The sequence below is a fragment of the Sphaeramia orbicularis genome, chromosome 7, assembly GCF_902148855.1.
Source record: "Sphaeramia orbicularis chromosome 7, fSphaOr1.1, whole genome shotgun sequence".
NCBI lineage: Eukaryota > Metazoa > Chordata > Actinopteri > Kurtiformes > Apogonidae > Sphaeramia > Sphaeramia orbicularis.
In genome coordinates this window covers 1025086-1044327 of record NC_043963.1, presented here as the reverse complement: position 1 = coordinate 1044327, position 19242 = coordinate 1025086, and the positions used below count along the sequence as shown (strand labels likewise).

At 43.6% G+C, this 19242-nt stretch overlaps 1 protein-coding gene across 1 annotated transcript; it reads right to left on the bottom strand.

The window, feature by feature from the left end:
• Positions 1-1893: 1893 nt before the first annotated feature.
• On the bottom strand, positions 1894-19236 carry LOC115422246 (uncharacterized). Its single transcript, XM_030138458.1, has 7 exons — positions 19221-19236; positions 7191-7405; positions 6784-6973; positions 5746-5841; positions 5145-5652; positions 3942-4226; positions 1894-3776 (listed from the first exon to the last, which is right to left on the bottom strand). Exons 2-7 carry the CDS (start codon positions 7220-7222, stop codon positions 3127-3129), a joined length of 1761 nt encoding a protein of 586 aa, XP_029994318.1. The 5' UTR covers positions 7223-7405; positions 19221-19236; the 3' UTR covers positions 1894-3126.
• Positions 19237-19242: the final 6 nt, after the last annotated feature.

The following is a 19242-nucleotide window of genomic DNA, read 5'->3' as shown; positions in this document are numbered from 1 at the left end:
ACCCCCAAAAGTGGACTAAACCAACAGAACCCCCAAACTGGACTAAACCAACAGAGCCCCCAAACTGGACTAAGCCAACAGAGCCCCCAAACTGGACTAAACCAACAGAACCTCCAAACTGGACTAAACCAACAGAACCCCCAAACTGGTCCTAAATGAAGAGAACCCCAAAACTGGACTAAACGAAGAGAACCCCAAAAACTGGACTAAACGAAGAGAACCCCAAAAACTGGATTAAACGAAGAGAACCCCACAAACTAGACTAAACAAACAGATGTTGGTAGCCTTGGTCTCGTCGGCCGGTTGGAGGTTGGTGGCCTTGGCCTCATCGGCCGGTTGGAGGTCGGTAGCCTTGGTCTTATTGGCCGGTTGGAGGTCAGTAGCCTTCCGGTTAGACTGGTTTATATATCTGAACATTTAAGGCCTTGTTTTACTCGTGTTCTGGTTTTGTTGATCTTTTATCTGATGTTCTTCTGGTTGCGTGGATATCATCCAAGCATTATCTATTCAACCATCATCCATCCAACCATAGTCCATCCAACCATCATCCAACCATTATCCATCCATCCATCCATTCTGGCTGATAACCTTACTCCATTTTTCCTTCCAATTCCAGTCTTTATGCTAAGCTAAGCTAACCACATCCTGACTCCACTGGGTGCCACCCCTGTCGTGTCTGTCCGATGTGAAAGTGCTGATGTTAGTGCAGATGCATGTAATGGTAGTAGGACCATAGAAGAACTCCACACTGACAAAGGGACACATTTCAAACTCATATGGTTCTAAAACAGAGTTGACAGTGTTTCGGATTGTCCACAAACCCAACCATGTCTATGGCTCAATTCTGCCGATAACCAGGTAACAAACATACAGTAAATATAGTTTCAACTGCAGGATTCATCTCCACAATATGAAAATAAATGGACTTTTTTTATCATATTTAACAAAATTGCATTGAACAGTGTTGCTGTGTTCCCTATTATTACAGGATGACCTTTGACCCTGGTGATTATCAGTCTCATTGTCCTGTTGTTAAAGTCACTGATTGAACTAAAATCCCAAAGAAACAACTGGAATTCATCTGCCAGTGTTGGATGAAAGTCGACAGGACTTGCACTCTGTCGTTGAGTTGAATTTGCTGCTGGTTTCTGGACCTAAGCTGGGTCATATCTGAAGTCCAAGCCGGGTCATATCTGAAGTCCAAGCCGGGTCATATCTGAAGTCCAAGCCGGGTCATATCTGAAGTCCAGGCCAGGTCATATCTGAAGTCCGAACCGGGTCATGTCTGAAGTCTGAACCGGGTCATATCTGAAGCCCGAACCGGGTCATATCTGAAGTCCAAACCGGATCATATCTGAAATCTGAACCGGATCATATCTGAAGTCCGAACCGGGTCATGTCTGAAGTCCAAACAGGGTCATATCTGAAGTCCAAGCTGGGTCATATCTGAAGTCTAGTCCCTCTCTGAAATGATTTTGAGTCTTTTCTCCATATTCCCTCCTTCCAGTTGGTTCACGATACGTCATGAACCTAAAGCAGTGGTGGGTTCAGATGGGTCTAGGTGGGTCCAGATCCCGTTGTGGACAGAGGAACCAGTGAATCCACCATGTTCCTCTCAGACACTGGTCAGGGTTGACAGTGATGAATCAGAAGGTGCAGAAACCCTCCAGTTGGTCCAGAGGACACCAACAGAACCAATTTCAGTAAATAAGAGTCTCTGAGTTTCAGACCAGACTCGGTGCAGACCCGGGTCCTGATTCCAATCCTTCACCCTCATGGTTCCTTCCACAGGAACAGACTCTAGCATTTCCCTCATTTTCAGATTGAGTCCCCCTTTGGTTCCTTGTCTTGTGTAAATGTTCTGGTTCCACCCATGGCCTGTTGAAATGTCGCTGGACTGATGGAAAAGGTTTGTCGTTTGATCAGCTTTTTCCTCTTTTGTCGTGTACCTGCATGTGGACGCTCCATCATTTCTTACTTATTATTGATAAAGAGAGAATTCAGGCTTTTGTTTCCATTAATTCAAATAGATCTGATTAATTTATGACATAAAACAAACATTTCAGTGTCTTTTGGCAGATCTTTGACTCACAGTAAGACCTAGTTTTATTATTTCAATGAATTCACGGTAAAAATAAAAAATTCACAATAATATTTTGTAAACTTGAAGTATAAAATGAAAGATTAAAAAAGATAGTTGTAGTTTATTCATTATATACTAATTGGTTTTGGGCTAAATCTACATTTTGTTTGTATTTTCAGTTTAGTATGTTGAAAAACTAACACTTTTAAATGTAAAGTCAATGAAATGATGTAGAATTATTTAAGTAAAGTAAACATATGTGTTTAATATTAGATGGGACTTTACTGCACTGGTCTAATTTGGAACCACATGGACCCAAGACCAGCCCCCTAAACTCTGGACCAGATTTCTAAAAGGAGGTTGAGGTCAGGGTTCATGTAGGACAAATTAAAAAGAAAATTAAATTGCATGAAATTAACTGTTGACACTGTCTGGAAAAAAAGGAAAATAGACTGCTGCACTCCCAGGCCAATGGGCCTTCAGTTGGTTCAGGAGTTCTGGTTTTGGATCAGACGTCTTTTCATCATATCGTTGTCTACGTGACAATGACGTCGTCTATGGGACGGTGTTGTTGTCATCTACATGATGTCATCGTCTATGTGATGATGTCATCTCTGTTTTCAACACTGATTGGTTCATTGACTCGACGTGTTGTTAAATCACCTAATTTTTAACTCATTGTGTCTGATCCTGAACCTCCTGGATCTGGTTTTAAAGCTGGTCCACAAAGGAACCAAACCATGGATCAGTCTGATCTGGACCAAGATCATCCTTGCAGGTCACAGATCTGGTCCACGTAATGGTCCAGGAATCCTGTGGTTGTCTCAGACAGTGGTGACCGATAACAGTGGACTGGGACACAGCTGAGTGGACCTGGACCTGGTCTGTGGTGGTCTCAGACAGTGGTGACCGATAACAGTAGACTAGGACACAGCTGAGTGGACCTGGACCTGGACCTGGTCTGTGGCGGTCTCAGATGTTGGTGAAAGATAACAGTGGACTGGGACACAGCTGAGTGGAGCTGGACCTGGTCTGTGGCGGTCTCAGACGGTGGTGACCGATAATAGTGGACTGGGACACAGCTGAGTGTCCGCCTCCACCCGGGTCCCATGGGTCAGCAGCTCCTCCACCGTGGTCCAGTCGTCCAACAGTTTGCTGTTTCTCAGCCGGTTCTGCTTCATGTGACTGAGCTCCAGAACCGTCTGGGTCTGCGACCCCTGACCTCCACCTCCCGTTGGCTCCTCCCCTCTGCGCTCCCGGTGTTGGCGTGACAATGCCAGATGTCGTCGTCGCTCCGTTCGGCTCCAGTATCGCCCTGCCAACCGCCCGTCCTCCCTGTCCTCGTCTCCTCCTCCACCTCCGTCTCCTCGAGCCTCCTCGTCCGTCGTGACTTCGCTGCGCTCCCGGGCCAATCGGTAGGCCCGCGCTCGGAGCAGCTGGTTCCGGACAGACTTCTGATTGGACGGTCTGGAGTGGGGGGAGGGCGGAGAGCGAGGGCTCCGCTGGGGGGCTCCCAGTGTGCTGTAGAATGGGACCAAGGAGTCTTTAGGGTTGTTGGTGTGATTTCCCAGAGTCTGAAATCCACGCCAATCTGACGCCCCGCTGGAGGCCGACCCAGGGCTCTTGGACAAGGGGGAGTCATCATCCCGGCTCCGAGAGGCGCTCCTCTGGTGGCCAGACGAACCTGACCGATCTACAAGAGGAGGCAAGAGTCAGATAATGACAGTAGAAGTACAAGTACTAGAGTAAAACCACACCTGGTCAAGTACAAGGACTAGGTCATATTACTATAATAATGGTGCTGCAGCCCCTGCTCACTGCAGATGGGGGCCAAATTTGGGGTAAATGTTGTACCCACCTCTGCTGTCGAGGCTCAAGTGTGCGGTGGGGTGGGTGTTGCTGGGGTAACTGGCTCGGCTCCTCGGGCCCAGTGTGCTGCTTGCCGTCGCCGTCTGGCTGTTCTGGAGTCTGGTTTTGAGGAGGTTGGGGTCCGTCGTGTTGGGGTGACTGGCCCGGCGGCGGCGTTGGCTTTCGCTCAGGTCTGTTATGGTTCGACTCCGCCCTGGAGCGTCAATCGTCCCGCCTCCTCCCTGCTGCTGCTCCAACCACAGCGCCCTCCGCTGGCAGGGCTCTGTACGACAACCTACAGAGAAAGATGTCCTGGTGTTTTATAACGTCTGGGCTCCAATGACTGTCAAGGTTCTAATAGTTTTGGATTTTTCATTATAGTTTAGTTTTGTTTAGTTTTGCCTTTTTTTCTCTAATTCAGTTCATTTTAATTCATTTTTAGAGCAGGTTTGCTAGTTTTGATTAGTTTTCTTTTTTTTCTAAATGCATAGTTTTAGTTTAGTTTTAGTATTGATTTTAGTTTTGTTGTATCTTTTCTCTTCTTCTGTCGTTGTATTCAAATCAATCCCAGACAGGACTCTGCTGCTTTAGTCTCCATGTTTCCAGGTAGAGTGGGGACCAGAAGACGACTTGAAACCACAAGTGAACACAAGTGACAGACCGTCAAGTGTTGTATGGTGCTGCTAGCTGAAATTGCTAGAGCGAAATAAATCGCTGTCGCATCAATCCTACATTGAAAAAGACGAAAACGAAGGGAATTTTATCCATAATTTTTATACATTTTTGTTAGTTTTGTAAACACACAATACAGTTTCAGTTAGTTATCATTTTTTTCTTTAAATTATAGTTTTATTTATTTCAGTCAACAAAAATGTTTTTTCAATTGTAGTTTTCATCATTTTGTTAGGTTTCATTAATGATAATAACCTTGGGATGAAGTCCACCTGATCGTCACCTTCACCTGGACTGGACACGTGCACTATTTACAACCACGACATGGATAAACAGCTGCAGCAGAGACGAGGAAGCACAAGAACATAGAACATATCTAGTACAACTCCATATGTTCTGCCTCATATCATGGACCATCTGAACATATGGGGTTTGTCCTCATCATCCTTTTATTATTTTTATTTTGGAATATTATGATGAAAATGGTCAAATCACATGAAACCTCCCAATCTTGTCTGACCCTGTACCGTAGCGTACTGACCAATGGAAGGCGACGGCGGTGAGCGGTGTCGGGGTAAGGTCGGACTCCTCTCAGCTCTGTGAAAGTGAACCGTTGTGGTGGTGCTGTTGCCCACGGTGCACCGGGACGACTGCGCTGGTCCAGTGTGGGTTACTGGAGTTGTCTCAGGGATGGACTCCAAATCCCAGCGTCCTCTCTGCTCCCGAGGCGAATGTACCGAGCGGAGGTGATGAGTCTGCCGGTGGGTGTGGCCTGTGTGGATCTTGTGTAGGCGTCGATGTTCTCCGGTGCTGATGCTGTGGAAACCCGAGTCGCTGGGTTCCGACGAGATCAAAGACTCAGAGGAGGAGGAGGAGCCCTGTGAGGAGGGGGTGTGGCCCGGCAGAGATGACATGGCGTCCGTTTCGGCCTCGGAGAGCGCCACACGGTGGTGAGGGCTGTCGGGGCAACAACCCAACCCGCTGTCGAGTTCACTGAGGGGGAGGTATCCAAGAGGACGGTCGGACCTCCAGGATGGACGGTAGTCGGGCTGGGAGCACAGGAAGTAGCACAGGAAGAGGGCGGACTTAGAAGACGAGCGAGAAACGTACCAGTCATGACACAGTATCTGAGGTCAAGTTACCTGTCTGTGGAATCTCTTAGGCTCCACCTCCTCTGTGTTGTAACAGCCAATCAGACAGCTCTCTGAGTTGGGCTGGTATGATGACATCTCCGGACCCTGGGAGAGAAAAGAATAGAACATAATCTGTGTGTCGTTAAGTTTAAATCCGATCTAACAGATGGTTTTCAGTTTATGATGTTAATAATGAATCCTCTCAGTGCACTACAGTTAGTCGTGGCGTTCCTCAAGGCTCAGTTCTTAGACCAATACTGTTTATCTGATACATGTGTCCTTTCGGAAACTGACTAAGGAAACACTCCATCAACTTTCACCGGTATGCTGACGACACCACTTATATTTATCAAACCTTTACATTTGTTATGATCAAGGTTATGATTGTTAATGAAAACTAACAAAATGACGAAAAGTAGGATTGAAAAATCATTTTCATTAACTGAAATAAATAAAAACTATAATTAAAAGAAAAAAAGATAACTGAAACTGCATCGTGTGTTTACAAAACTAACTAAAAATTATGCATAAAATTCCCCTCGTTTTCATCTTTGTCAATGTCAAATTGATACAAAATTGATTTATTTTGCTCTAGCAATTTTAGCTAGCGGCACTGTACGGCACTTCACAGTCCGTCACTTCTTGTCACTTGTCAATTAGAGTCAGCTTCTCGTGCCCACTCAACCTGGAAACATGGAGACTAAAGTTGGGAGAAAGAAGAGTCCTGTCTGGGATTTATTTGAATACGACGGAGAAGAAGAGAAAAGATATGACAAAACTAGACTTAATACTAAAACTAAACTAAAACTAAGCATTTAGAAAAAAAAGAAAACTAATAAAAACTAGCAAACCTGCTCTAAAAACAAATTAAAACGAACTGAATTAGAGAAAAAAAAGTCAAAACTAAATAAAACTAAACTGTAATGAAAAATCCAAAACTATTAGAACCTTGGTTATGACATGGGCTGTGTAAATAAAATTCGATTGGTGATCTAAAATTATTCAGAAGAACTCAGAACGAAAATAAAGTGTTAATCCTTCAGTGACCTGGTAGTCCAGGCGGTCCAGGTGGTCCAGACTGTAGGAGACGCTGGGCAGGTAGCTGTTGGCTGGGTGTTGCTGGTCACCTGACCCCCGGCTCAGGTAACCGTTGGACGGGTAGACATCAGGTGGTATCATCATGTGAGTGCTGGGAGAGTAGAGGTCAGGTGACACGGGCATGTGACCATAGAAGGGCCTGTAAGGACAAAGAGGAAGTCCATTTGAGTTCAGGACCACGTCTGTCTTTAGAGAAACCCTTTCTATCTGTCTTCCAGTACATAACCCTGTCCATGTTCTGTATATCGGTCCTTTAGGTTTTAGTACGTACACCCGTCTATCCTTTGGTTTCCAGTAAGCACCCCTGTATGTCCCCTGTGCATAGACCCGTCCATCCTCTGGGTTTCAGTACGTACCCTTGTCCATCCTCTCCGTCCATCAGTCCCATGACTCGCAGGGCGTCCCACTGTCTTTCTGGTGGAGCACTGCATTCGACTGCACAGTGGGACCGCCTCCTCCTGCGGCCCCGCCCCCTCCTCCCGTCCACATGCACAGTGATTGGTTGACCGTACTCGTCCACAAAGTGCAGCTCCTCACGGTGACGGTAACGAGACTGGTCATGAGTCTTGGCCTGAGGAGACACATTTCAGAAATTAGACTGTTCCGGAGGAGTCGAACCACATCGCTCTGTTTTTGTATTTTTTTTTTAAAATTTTTTCAACAACCTGTTGCATTTTTTACAGCGTTTGCCTGAGTTTGATGTGTGCGATGTCCAGGTCCAAAACAGAACCCCTGAACTGCTTCAGCCACGTTTCAGTGAGTTTTCTGTCTGGTTCTTCGGTTCGACTAACCTTAATATTGAAATTCCTCATGACATTAACACATTCATGTGGATCTGTGTTCGAAATTATTGTGATATTTTTATTTTCCCGCCGGTTTGTGTCGTGGATGGATGACACCGACTGCCCTTCCCTCATTTGTCAAGCCCATGTCACATGACCAACTTTGAGTTCAACATGATTCTGAATGACTTATGACTAGGGATGGGAATCAAGAACCAGTTCTTTTTGAGAACCAGATCCCAGTAGCTCGACTCCTTGGAATCGTTTGCCTGTCTGCTTAACGATTCTGCTTATCGATTCTGCTTTCTTTGCGCATGTGCGATGACGTCACACGTATGCTGCATTGTTTTGGTCAGAATGTAGTCAACGTGGCCTTGAGGCAGAAACGGTTTTAAAAAGACAATACCAGGTCTAAACAGATGACACCAGGTTCAAACAGACCACACCAGGTCTAAACAGACCACACCAGATCCACTGGAACACTGTCAAAGCTTCCATTTCTTCTAAAGAGTGGAATCCCTCCAGTCTGTTCAAACATTTGTTCACAGCATGTGATTCATTTACAGGAATGTCATATATATATATATATATATATATATATATATATATATACATTTTTTATTTTTTTTTTTTTAAATTATTACTTTTTTTTTTTTTTTTTACTTGTCCAGCGTCCTAACAGCAGAATGGTAGTCTGGTTCCTCCCGGTGCTGAACAAATTTGCTTTGCCAAGGGTAACGAGGAATTAATAAATTATGACTGGCATGACGTTTATGTAGATGATGTTAATGAATCATATAATGCTTTCTTAGACATATTCCTGACATTTTACAACAGACATTGTCCTGTGAAAGAATATAGACAAGATTTTAAAAAGAATAAGAAACCATGGTTAACTAAGGGATTGGAAAGGGCTTGTAAGAAGAAAAACAGGCTCTATAGGGAATCTCTGAAGCACAGAACGAAAGAAAAAGAGAATAAATATAAAAGATACAAAAACAGATTAACAGCAATCATAAGAACACATAAAAAAGCCTATTATGATAAGTTATTAGAAATACACAAAAATGATATTAAAGGCACTTGGAGAGTGTTAAATGATATGATTAAAAAAGTAATAAAAGGATTTTTCCACATGTTGTTAAAACTGGTGACACTGTGATGGAAAATATGGAGGACATTGTGAATATTTTTAATGACTTTTTTGTTAATGTCGGTCCAAATTTGGCAAAAGATATTACCAAGTGGGAAAAGGATGATAAAAACTTTGATTTTGATATTGAAAACAATAATTCAATGTTTCTTGGTGGAGTTTGTGAAAGTGAAGTGTTGGAAGTGGTCAGGAAGTTTAAAAATAAAAAATCTACTGATAGAAATTCCATTGATATGTCACTCATAAAACAAGTGATAAACAGGATCCTTCAACCATTCACTTATGTATGTAACAAATCAATTCAAACAGGTACTTTTCCAGAAAACATGAAAATAGCTAAAGTGATTCCAGTTTATAAAAATGGTGATAAGCACATGGTGTCAAATTATAGACCGGTGTCACTGTTACCACAGTTTTCTAAAATTCTTGAGAAACTGTTTGTAAAGAGGTTAGATGACTACGTAGATAAATATAGGATATTAAATGATCATCAGTACGGATTTAGGAAAAAACGATCAACATCTTTAGCAGTAATGGAATTTACAGAAAATATAGCAACAGCAGTGGATCAGAAACAACATACTGTTGGTGTTTTTATTGATTTAAGGAAAGCATTTGACACAATTGATCACTCAATATTACTACGGAAATGTGAAATGTATGGTATAAGAGGTGTGGCACAAAACTGGTTAAAAAGTTATTTACAAAATAGGTCTCAGTACGTATCAATTGGAAATACAAATTCACAACTTAGAAAAGTAACATGTGGGGTCCCACAAGGTTCAGTTCTGGGACCCAAGTTATTTATGCTTTATCTAAATGATATTTTTATGGCATCTAGTGAGTTAAAATTTACAATATTTGCAGATGATACTAATTTGCTTTATTCGGGAGCAAATATGAAACAAATATTAGAAACTGTGGAAAAGGAATTGGTCAAGTTAAAAAAAAATGGTTTGACGTAAATAAGTTGTCACTTAATGAAGATAAAACAAAATTTATGGTTTTTGGTGGTGCTAGGTGAAATGATATAAAACTGAAAATTAATGAAATTGAAATTGAAAGGGTGTATGAAACAAAATTTTTGGGAGTGATTATTGACCATAAACTCTGTTGGAAACCACAAATAGATAATATCAAACGCAAAATGTCCAAGGCTGTTGCGATTCTTTATAAAACTCGGGACTTGTTAAGCAAAAAATGTTTGCATATGCTGTACTGTTCACTTGTAATGCCATATATGTCAGACTGTGTGGAAATATGGGGCAATGTGTATAAAACTAATTTAGACCCGATAATTAAACTCCAAAAAAAAGCTATTAGAGTCATAAACAAAGCTGGTTATCTCCAATCAAGTAATCCACTTTTTGTAGAATCTGGTTTACTAAAATTTTTTGATATTGTATATTTAAAAACAATGGAATTTATGTTTCGCGTTAAAAGTAAAAACCTTCCTTTTTGTATTCAGAAAATTTTTAAGTTAAGAGAAGGACATTATAATTTAAGAGGGATGTTTGTGTTTGAAAAATGTAAAGTAAGAACAAACGTTAAATATAACAGTGTTTCAGTTATTGGTGTCAAGCTATGGAACGAATTGAAGGATGAAGTGAAATTGTGAAGCTCACTGTTGAGTTTCAAAAAGAATTTAATTTGTCAAATTATGAAGGGCTATGACAGTAATATATTCCAAAATGACTTATAACACTGAATGTAGTATAATTTGTGTTTAAGTATTTATCTGCTGCAACTTCAGGTGTGGACTTGGACTAAGGATGTGAATAGGAGAAGCAGAAATAAGCCTCCGGCTTCAGCTTCTTCCTTTTTCAGTTTGTTTTTTTTAATATGTATGTGTTTTGTGTTTTGTATTTTGTATTTAACTGAAATAAACATTCATTCATTCATTCATTCAAAACTTCATAAAGTATATGAAGTGCTCTTTGATATTCTACTGTGTTTATTATGAGTTTTGTTGAACCACATTTCGATGCCGGACCTGACATGGGGGGTGGGGGTGGGGGTGGCGGGGTAGAAGAAGGGGAGAGAACAAGAGAGAAGAAGGTGGCGAAGACCCTCACAAGAAAGTATCAACAATACAAACAGCAACAACCATGGAGACAATTATAATGGAAACAATAACTACAACCAGAACTGAGTAAACTGGGCAGAAGAGAGAAAAAACCCCAGAACAAACAAAACTACAAAAAAAAAAAAAAAACACAACGAGATACATAAGACCTATGAAATGAAGAATATAAGAAAGCATGAACAAAATGTCGTATACCACATTCGCACAAATAATACCTATAACAAATAATCCCAGTACCAGATCCACACAACATCAGTTCACATTCATCTGCTGTGACAGAGTGAACCAGGCAAACAGACTGAGGTGAAGAACACACACATGCAACCGCACTCCCTCCAAGGATCAGGGACCGACCCAGAGGGCCCCCAGGCCCGGCCATCCAGCAGACACCACAGAGAGGGGGGATCCAGCCCCCCCCAGAGAGGCAACAGTGTGCCTGCCCGGAAGATGGTCGAGGGAGGCCCCCCACCAGAGGCCCCACAGCAGCCGAGCACAGGCCCCAGGAGGCCAGGGACGCCAGCCGCCACCCCCCCCGCCGGGGGCTGGCCACCCAGGGGCAGGCGAGGCGCCGGTCCCCGAGCTCCATGAGCCCAGGAGCCACCCATCTCCCCGGGCAGGGGTCCCACCCAGCACACCGGGTGGCCAGGCCGGCCCGGACCGCCACCCGCTGCAGGCCAGTGCGCACCCTGATACCACAGCCAAGTGCCCTGGGGGCCCGGAGGACCACCCCCCATCCCACCAAGCCCAACCCCCAAACCCCACACACACCCCAGTCCCCCACTCACCCACACAAGCATATGCACACACACACCCACTGACTCCCAGACATACACACCACCCATCCCACATGTTTGACCATTCACACACACCCCCACAAACACCTCCACCCATGCCCATACACCCACCTACCCACATGCACACGCACACATCTACATGTACACACATACCCACACATGTACTCACACCCATCAACAGCCCCTCCCACACACCAGACACGTATCCTGAGTGGCCCCCCCCCCCCCCCCAGCAGTCCCAACAAAACCTGCGGCGGGCAAGAGAGCGGCTAGCCCAGCCCCACCCCCGACCACAATCCCCATGCGCACACATCATTCATCAGTGGGTGGCACCCCCCAGCAATGCAGCCAGGTGAGCCCCAAGCTAATGTTCCAGCGCCCCCCCCCCGGGGCCCCCTGCCCCACACGGCATCCAGGAAACAGGGGTGTGGGAAGACCCCCCCTCCCCCTCGCCTCCCCATCTATCAGTGTTTTGAAGTGTGAGGTCTGTATGCAAGTGGTTAAAATTGAGGTGCATAACTGTGCACCACTGAGGGCGACACCACACAGGCAGCCTCACCCACCGGCACGGCACCACCCACCAGGCGCCACGCAGCCCGCCCCCCAAAAGTGAATGTGTGGTGTTAGTGTTTCTGTGTGTTGTGTTGTGGGGGGGTGTAATTAAAATTGAAGAGTTAGCCACCCCAGGGCACCACAGAGGGAGGCCGTTTTAGTGACCCCCCCCCCCCCCCCCCCCCCGCCATACCCCCTCAGGATGTGCACCCTCCCCAAGACCCTACGTGCTTTGTGTGAGGGGGGTGGGGAGGCGAGGGGTTGGGGGATAGTATGATTGGGAGGAAGTTTCCTCCCAGAAGACGAGCCAGCCGACATTCTAAAAAAAAAAAAAGTAGTGTGAGATACTCCCTGGTAAAATGTCCAAATAAAAGAAGATACACAAGCAAGGTGTCAGAAAAATGGGCAATGATGACTGGGAGTACAGTTGGTGTTGGCTGCTGCCTTATCGGTACAGACAGCTGCCTGTCAGCCAGCTGAGCCCATAAAAAAAGAAAAAAAAAAAAAAAGGAATGTCACATATTTGATTTGCTACTTAGTGACACTTGTGAATCTAGCGGCAGAGTGAACAGCAGGTTGTCATCCAGGCCCAGTTCCAGTTCCGGTGCGGGCAACAAACGTTGTACCTCCTCAAATACAAGTTTCCGAAGGTAGGGGAAAGGAAATGAGGTGCACAACAACAGGAGACGGGCAGAGTCATTTCCATATAGTGGAAATGCAGGGATAAAGGAATTAGTAAAGAGTCTGTAGTTTCACTTTCACTGTATGCGCCACCCCAAACCGGGCCCGGCGTCATCTGTTATTATTATTTGTACGTATTGTAAATGTTATATTTTCTGTGCAGAGATGGAAATACAATAGACAGTTAATGCAAACACACCTATTTGTACAATTTTATTCCATCACTCAATGAAAATCGATAAGAAATCGGATCGATAAGCAAAATCGATAATGGAATCGAAATTGTTAAATTCTTATCGATTCCCATCCCTAATTATGACTTTGAAACCAGGAGTGTCAAACTTATTTTCTTCTGGATCAGATTTACAAAGGCACAAAATATTTAGTAACAGGCAGAATATTGTTAAAATCGCACTTATTTCTTTTTTTTTTTTTCATTAATTTTTAAAAAAATTTGTATTTTATTTTTTTTATTTTTATTTATTTAAAAAAATTTTAAATTTTTATTTTGTAATTTAAATTTTTTCTAATTTTTTTTATTTTATTTTATTTTTTTTTTAATTTAATTATTTTATTTATGTATTTATTTAATTTCAATTTTCTTTAGACATTTCAGGTTGTTCATATTTGTTCAAGATATTGTGAAAGGATAGTTTCTTAATGTAAATATTTTCATAATTTAATGTTTTTTGCACTAAATCAAAGAAAAAAAATTGGTGTTATTATTTATAGGTTATTATGATATTATTCTTGAGTTCGATGGCCTAACATGCACTTTGCTAATTCATCCCAGGGGCCGGATTGGAACCTTTGGCAGGCCGGTTTTGGACCCTGGGCCGCATGTTTGACACCTGTGCTTTGAAACATTACAAAATGAATCCTCAAACTTTGCTCTAACCATTTGAGATTAATCCGAGTTGAGCATAGTGGAGTGCAGCGCCCCCTACCACCACGGAGGACTGACACACCCCCCACACCCCACACCCCCCTCCCCTCACTAATGCTTGATGTGGTGGTTTTGACCCTGGTCTGTAACTGGGCCACCGTTCTGTCAGTCCAGGACATTAAGGACGGCTCAGACCCTGGAGGACCGTGGTGTCATATGTGTGGACTTTTTGTTCTGGGCCTTGTGTGAAAGTGAAGATGTGCTGAAGTTAAAGGCTCCATGTAGGTCAGGAGTCTGAGCACGAAGCCCGAGGCCTGACGCACCGACGAGACCACAGGACGGGACGGCGTTTCAGCACCGACGCACCTGAAGACGCACAAATCCGTTCAGAACATACGCGCACATGCTCAGGAGGACGTCTAAGCCTTCGTAGATGTTAAAAGCCTCATTGAATCCACGCAGAAACAACACAGTGCAGCAGAGCGACGGCGCCGCCGGAGGGGGGTGTTCGCTCCAGTGAACGCTGACGCTAACTGGTCTTGACCGCCCTCCCTCCTCCTCATCATCTGCCTCCTCCTTTCCCTCACGCCTCTTTATTATTTGATGCCTATGACTCAGTTTCACTCGACTCTAAACTGTAAAAAAAAACCTGCAGAACTCTGCAAAATGTGACGCTTCGTCCTCAGCACAAACCCCAATGACTGTAATGTGTCAGATACACAGGCGTTACATAACCAAGACCAGAACATTCACATCAGTCATGTCGATGATCATCACCAGAAATGTCAAATCCACAATCTGAATCTGTTATTTATGGTTTTGAATACAAGGACATTCACGCGTCTTAAATGAAGACGAGCAAAAGACACAATAAATAATAAAACCGGGAGGTGATGAACATGATACAATGAAAATAAGGAAGTTAAAGCATTCAAGTGTACGGTTTCAACACAGTAAGTGGAACGATATTTAATCAAACTACAGTTACAACTAAGGCTGTGTATTGGCAAGAATCTGGCGATACCATACAAATCACAATAGCAGGATCACGATACGATATATCGCGATATATCATGATACTGTTAAAAAGGCAATTTTTGGTTTCATTTTTTAAATGATTATTTCCTTGAAGAATTAAATTACACCAGAAATCTGCACCAATACTAAACGCATTTTTATCTGATCACAATAGGATCTAATGTTATATCACCAAAATTTTCCTCTGTTAAAACTTAAATTCTGTTTTACAGACATTACAGTGTAAGATCCTGTTCAAATGTTCTTATTCTATTAGTTCAGAGCTAACATCAGAACAGGATTTTTGTGTGATCCCAACAGAGGAACTAACATTATTTAATACAAGAGTGTTAAATAATAATAATACATAAAATATAAACAAAAAAGAAAAACAAAAATGAACTTCCACAATATCTGCATTTGAATAAATACCTAAAAATATCGATACAGTACTTTTTAATATCGATACAGTATTGTGAAATGAAATATTGTGATATATTGCAGAACTGATATTTTCTTACACCCCTAGTTATATTTATGTCAAAAACTATATAAGAGGAAAAGAACTAAAGGTGGTTGAATTGTTCCCACCCAATGGAACAAATGGGGGAGTGGTCAGAACCTCCGTCACAGAACCAATGAATGCCAGACAGAGGTCCAAGGGAAGAAGAAGAACCCACCAAGGGTTTAGAACCAACACAACAGACGGACACCTGAGAGAAGGAACCCTCCACAAACAGAGAACGGACACAGGAGAATGCCCACCTCAGGCCCAGGACCAGCAGGCCCAGGACCAGACTCTGCAGGACCAGGACCGGACTCTGCAGGACCAGACTCTGCAGGTCCAGGACCAGCAGGTCCAGGACCAGACTCTGCAGGCCCAGGACCAGACTCTGCAGGACCAGGACAGGCAGGCCCAGGACCGGACTCTGACTCCTTTGAAGACTGCAACGTCAGAACACTGGCCCCAGAACACAAGGGGTTTGGGGGAGGAGTCAAAGAACAGAGGTAGGCGGTACCATAGTCACCACTGATCTAGAAACCCCAACAGGACCCCCAGCAGTCAAACCAGCAACTTTCTACACCTGAGAGGAACCAAGCCCCCTCCAAGGATTTAGACAACAACGACCCCCCTCCTCAATGGCCCTGAAACCTAGCACCTCCCCCTCTATGACCCTTGGAGTTAAGGTCAGTAAGGCCACCTTCACTGTCCACGCCCCCTACAGGTTTATTAGTCCACACCCCCCACAGATTCAGTAGTCCACGCCCCTCCACCAGCCATTAGACCTGAAGAAGATGAAAGGTTTTGAAAACTAGTCCTGTTGAACCCAGAGGAACTACCAAGCAGAACTCTAATGATCTAAAATCAGTTGACATTAGAGTGAGGCTGAGAGCGGCTGTTAAATCACATGAATACAAATGATGAAACAAATGAAAGTATTTTAAAGTGGATGAATGTTTGTATTTGGTTTTGATGGTTGAGGTGAAACATAATTCAAAGCAAGGTTTCATCATCACGTCCCTGGAACAGACTGGACCTGGTACAGATGGATGGACTCTCAGAACCACATCCACCTCCATCAGCCTGTTCCCACCATGTGAAAATATCCCATCATGCACCTCATCAGCGTCATTCCACTGTTCTTCTGTGAAACTGGGCCTGTAAAGCTGCAGGCGCCGTTAGCAGCATCACCCGTTCCGTCCAACTGTCAGCTCTAATGCCGTCACCGACACAACATGCCACGTTCACCCAGATCCTGTCATGAACACGCAACATCAGCACTGCCACCAAGCCCCGCCCACACGCACACTGCCACCATTACAGGACACATCAGTGCCATTGACCATCATCAGTTTGCATTGATATGCATCTGGGATGAAGCAGAGCCCCTAGATCACAGGTGTCAAACATGCGTCCCAGGGCCAAAACCGACCCGCCAAAGTTTCCATTCTGGCCCCTGGTATGAATTAGCAAAGTGCAAGTTAGGCCATCAAACTCAAAAATAATATCATACTAACCTATAAATAATGACAACACCAATTTTTTTTTTCTTTGATTTAGTGCAAAAAACATCAAATTATGAAAGTATTTACATTAAGAAATTATCCTTTAACAATAACATGTGAATAATATGAACAAATGTCTAAAGAAAATTAAGTACAATTTTAACAATATTCTGCCTGTTACTAAATGTTTTGTGCCTTTGTAGATCTGATCTGTAATGCACATGTAGAAATGATAAGTCGAGGCATAATATTGATAAAATTGTTCTTTTATTTCTTAACAAATTTCTTTTTTTTCAGGTTATTCACATCCTTTTTGTTTGGATAGTTTGTAAATGTAAATATTGGCATAAATGAATGTTATTTTTTGCACTAAAACAATTTGGAGTTGTCATTATTTATTTGTTATCATGTTATTATTTTACTGGTCTGGCCCACTTCAGATTAAATTGGGCTGAATGTGGCCCCCAGAAGAAAATGAGTTTGACACCCCTGACATAGATGATTCATGAGTTTAAATACATTTGAATCAATACAGTGTTTATTTGTTCTAATTAAAATAAATGAGATGAGCGCTCATGGTGTCCTGTAACTATGGAAACAGTAACCATGAACTCTGTAGCTACCTGTAAGTTCTCCTACTCTAAAGTAAAACCTTCAATTGTCAAATGAATTTGTCTTTAATTTGATTGGTTCAGTAGGTGTCATTTGTGACATTCCTGTTGGTCCATGTTAACACATTAACAGTGTTAGCTTAGCGCTGCAGTCGGCTAATGTTAACAGATGAATCAGTGAACCCATTAATCATATGTTCTGCACCAGTCCAGCGGCTGGAGCTCCGCTTCCCTCCAGCCGTTTCAGCTGTTTCATCTTTGTTGCACCCATATGATATCATATGGCTGTGCTGCCAGGCGGCTGCGCAAACCTCCACTTCCCACAATGCACGTCGCAAAAAAAATTCTGAAGATGCCAGAGTTACCTACTGACTCTGTAAACACATGGACACTGGAGGACACTAAGAAAGTGTTCACCATGAGGGAAGACATTCAGCTGAAGAATGACAGATTCATGATACTGAGGATAGGACTGGGGTTGGACAGACTGAGGACGAACTGGGGATGAAAGTCCCCCACAGCTTTAAGCATCACTTAAAGAATCCAGTTCTGTACAGATAAAAGTAGATTCTTACAGTTTTCTGAGGTTCTGTTTCATTTGAAGGTGACTGCTGCATCATCATGTTGTAAAAATATTCAACAGTGGAACCTTTGACACTGACTGAGTCAAATGTGTGTCACAGCTTTAACAGGAACGTTCTGTTTAACCCACATGAAAAGAATCAGAAAACGCCAACTGGACTGAGTCTAACTGAACTGAACTTCACAGACATTTGTCTGGAATGTTCTATGAACACTGAGGTAGGGTAAAAAAATTGATCGATTTTATTTTGATTTTGCATTATCGAGTAATAGTGGATGAGATAGGTTTTTCAGAGTGGGATTGCCAGGTCCAGAACCGGGTTCCACTGAGGTCCATCTTGTGGGACCCTGTGGGAGACGGTCTCGCTTGCGCCGGTTCTGGCACAGGAGGTCTGCGGAGGAGGTGTGTGGAAACCCCTCTGTGGGAGGTCCTCCTGGTGTTAAAGTCCAACTTGGTTTGCACAGGAACTGGTCCTGGACTGTCTGGTCGGTGGAGGTTCTCCGAGGCGGGTCGTAGGAGCCGGTCCTTCTGTGAATATGAATGTGGATCCACACTCATCTGTAGGTGGTTCTATGACCTTTGACCCCAGGTCAGATGTCTGACCTGGCTGTAGCTCAGGTAATGATCACATGATCAGCCTGAGTCACATGTGTGAGTCTGTGTCAGAACCTGCTCAGAACGATCCGGAACAAACGCTCCAATGGATGAAAACAAAAACTCACATGTAATTCAACATTTCCCATCTACCACTGTGGGGGGTGACTGTCTTTGTTTTACACACCAAACTATTTTTTCACCCACCATTGGCACTCGGTGGGTGTTAATTTTATGCCCTGCCCCCAGTCCGACACCCCAACCCCCCCAGTCCAACAGTCCAACACCCCCAGTCCGACACCCCAGCCCCCCGAGTCCAACACAGTCCACCCCCCCAGTCCAACACCCCAACCTCCCGAGTCCAACACCCTAACCCCCAACAGTCCAGCCCCCCAAGTACAACCCCCCAACCCCTCAGTCCAACACCCACATACATGACTCGACCATTAGCACCTTTTACTTTTCATTGTTTGATCAAATCACCTTTGAATTATGAACAAGATGAGTCTGAACCAGTTCCGTGTAGGTTCCACATGCTATGGTTCTGTTCTGGTTCTGTTCTGTTCTTTCTGGTTCTGTTTTGGTTTGTTGTGGTTGTGTTCTGATTTTGTTTTGTTCTGGTTCTGTTCAGATCACTCACCTTGGTTCTGGTGAGTCGACAG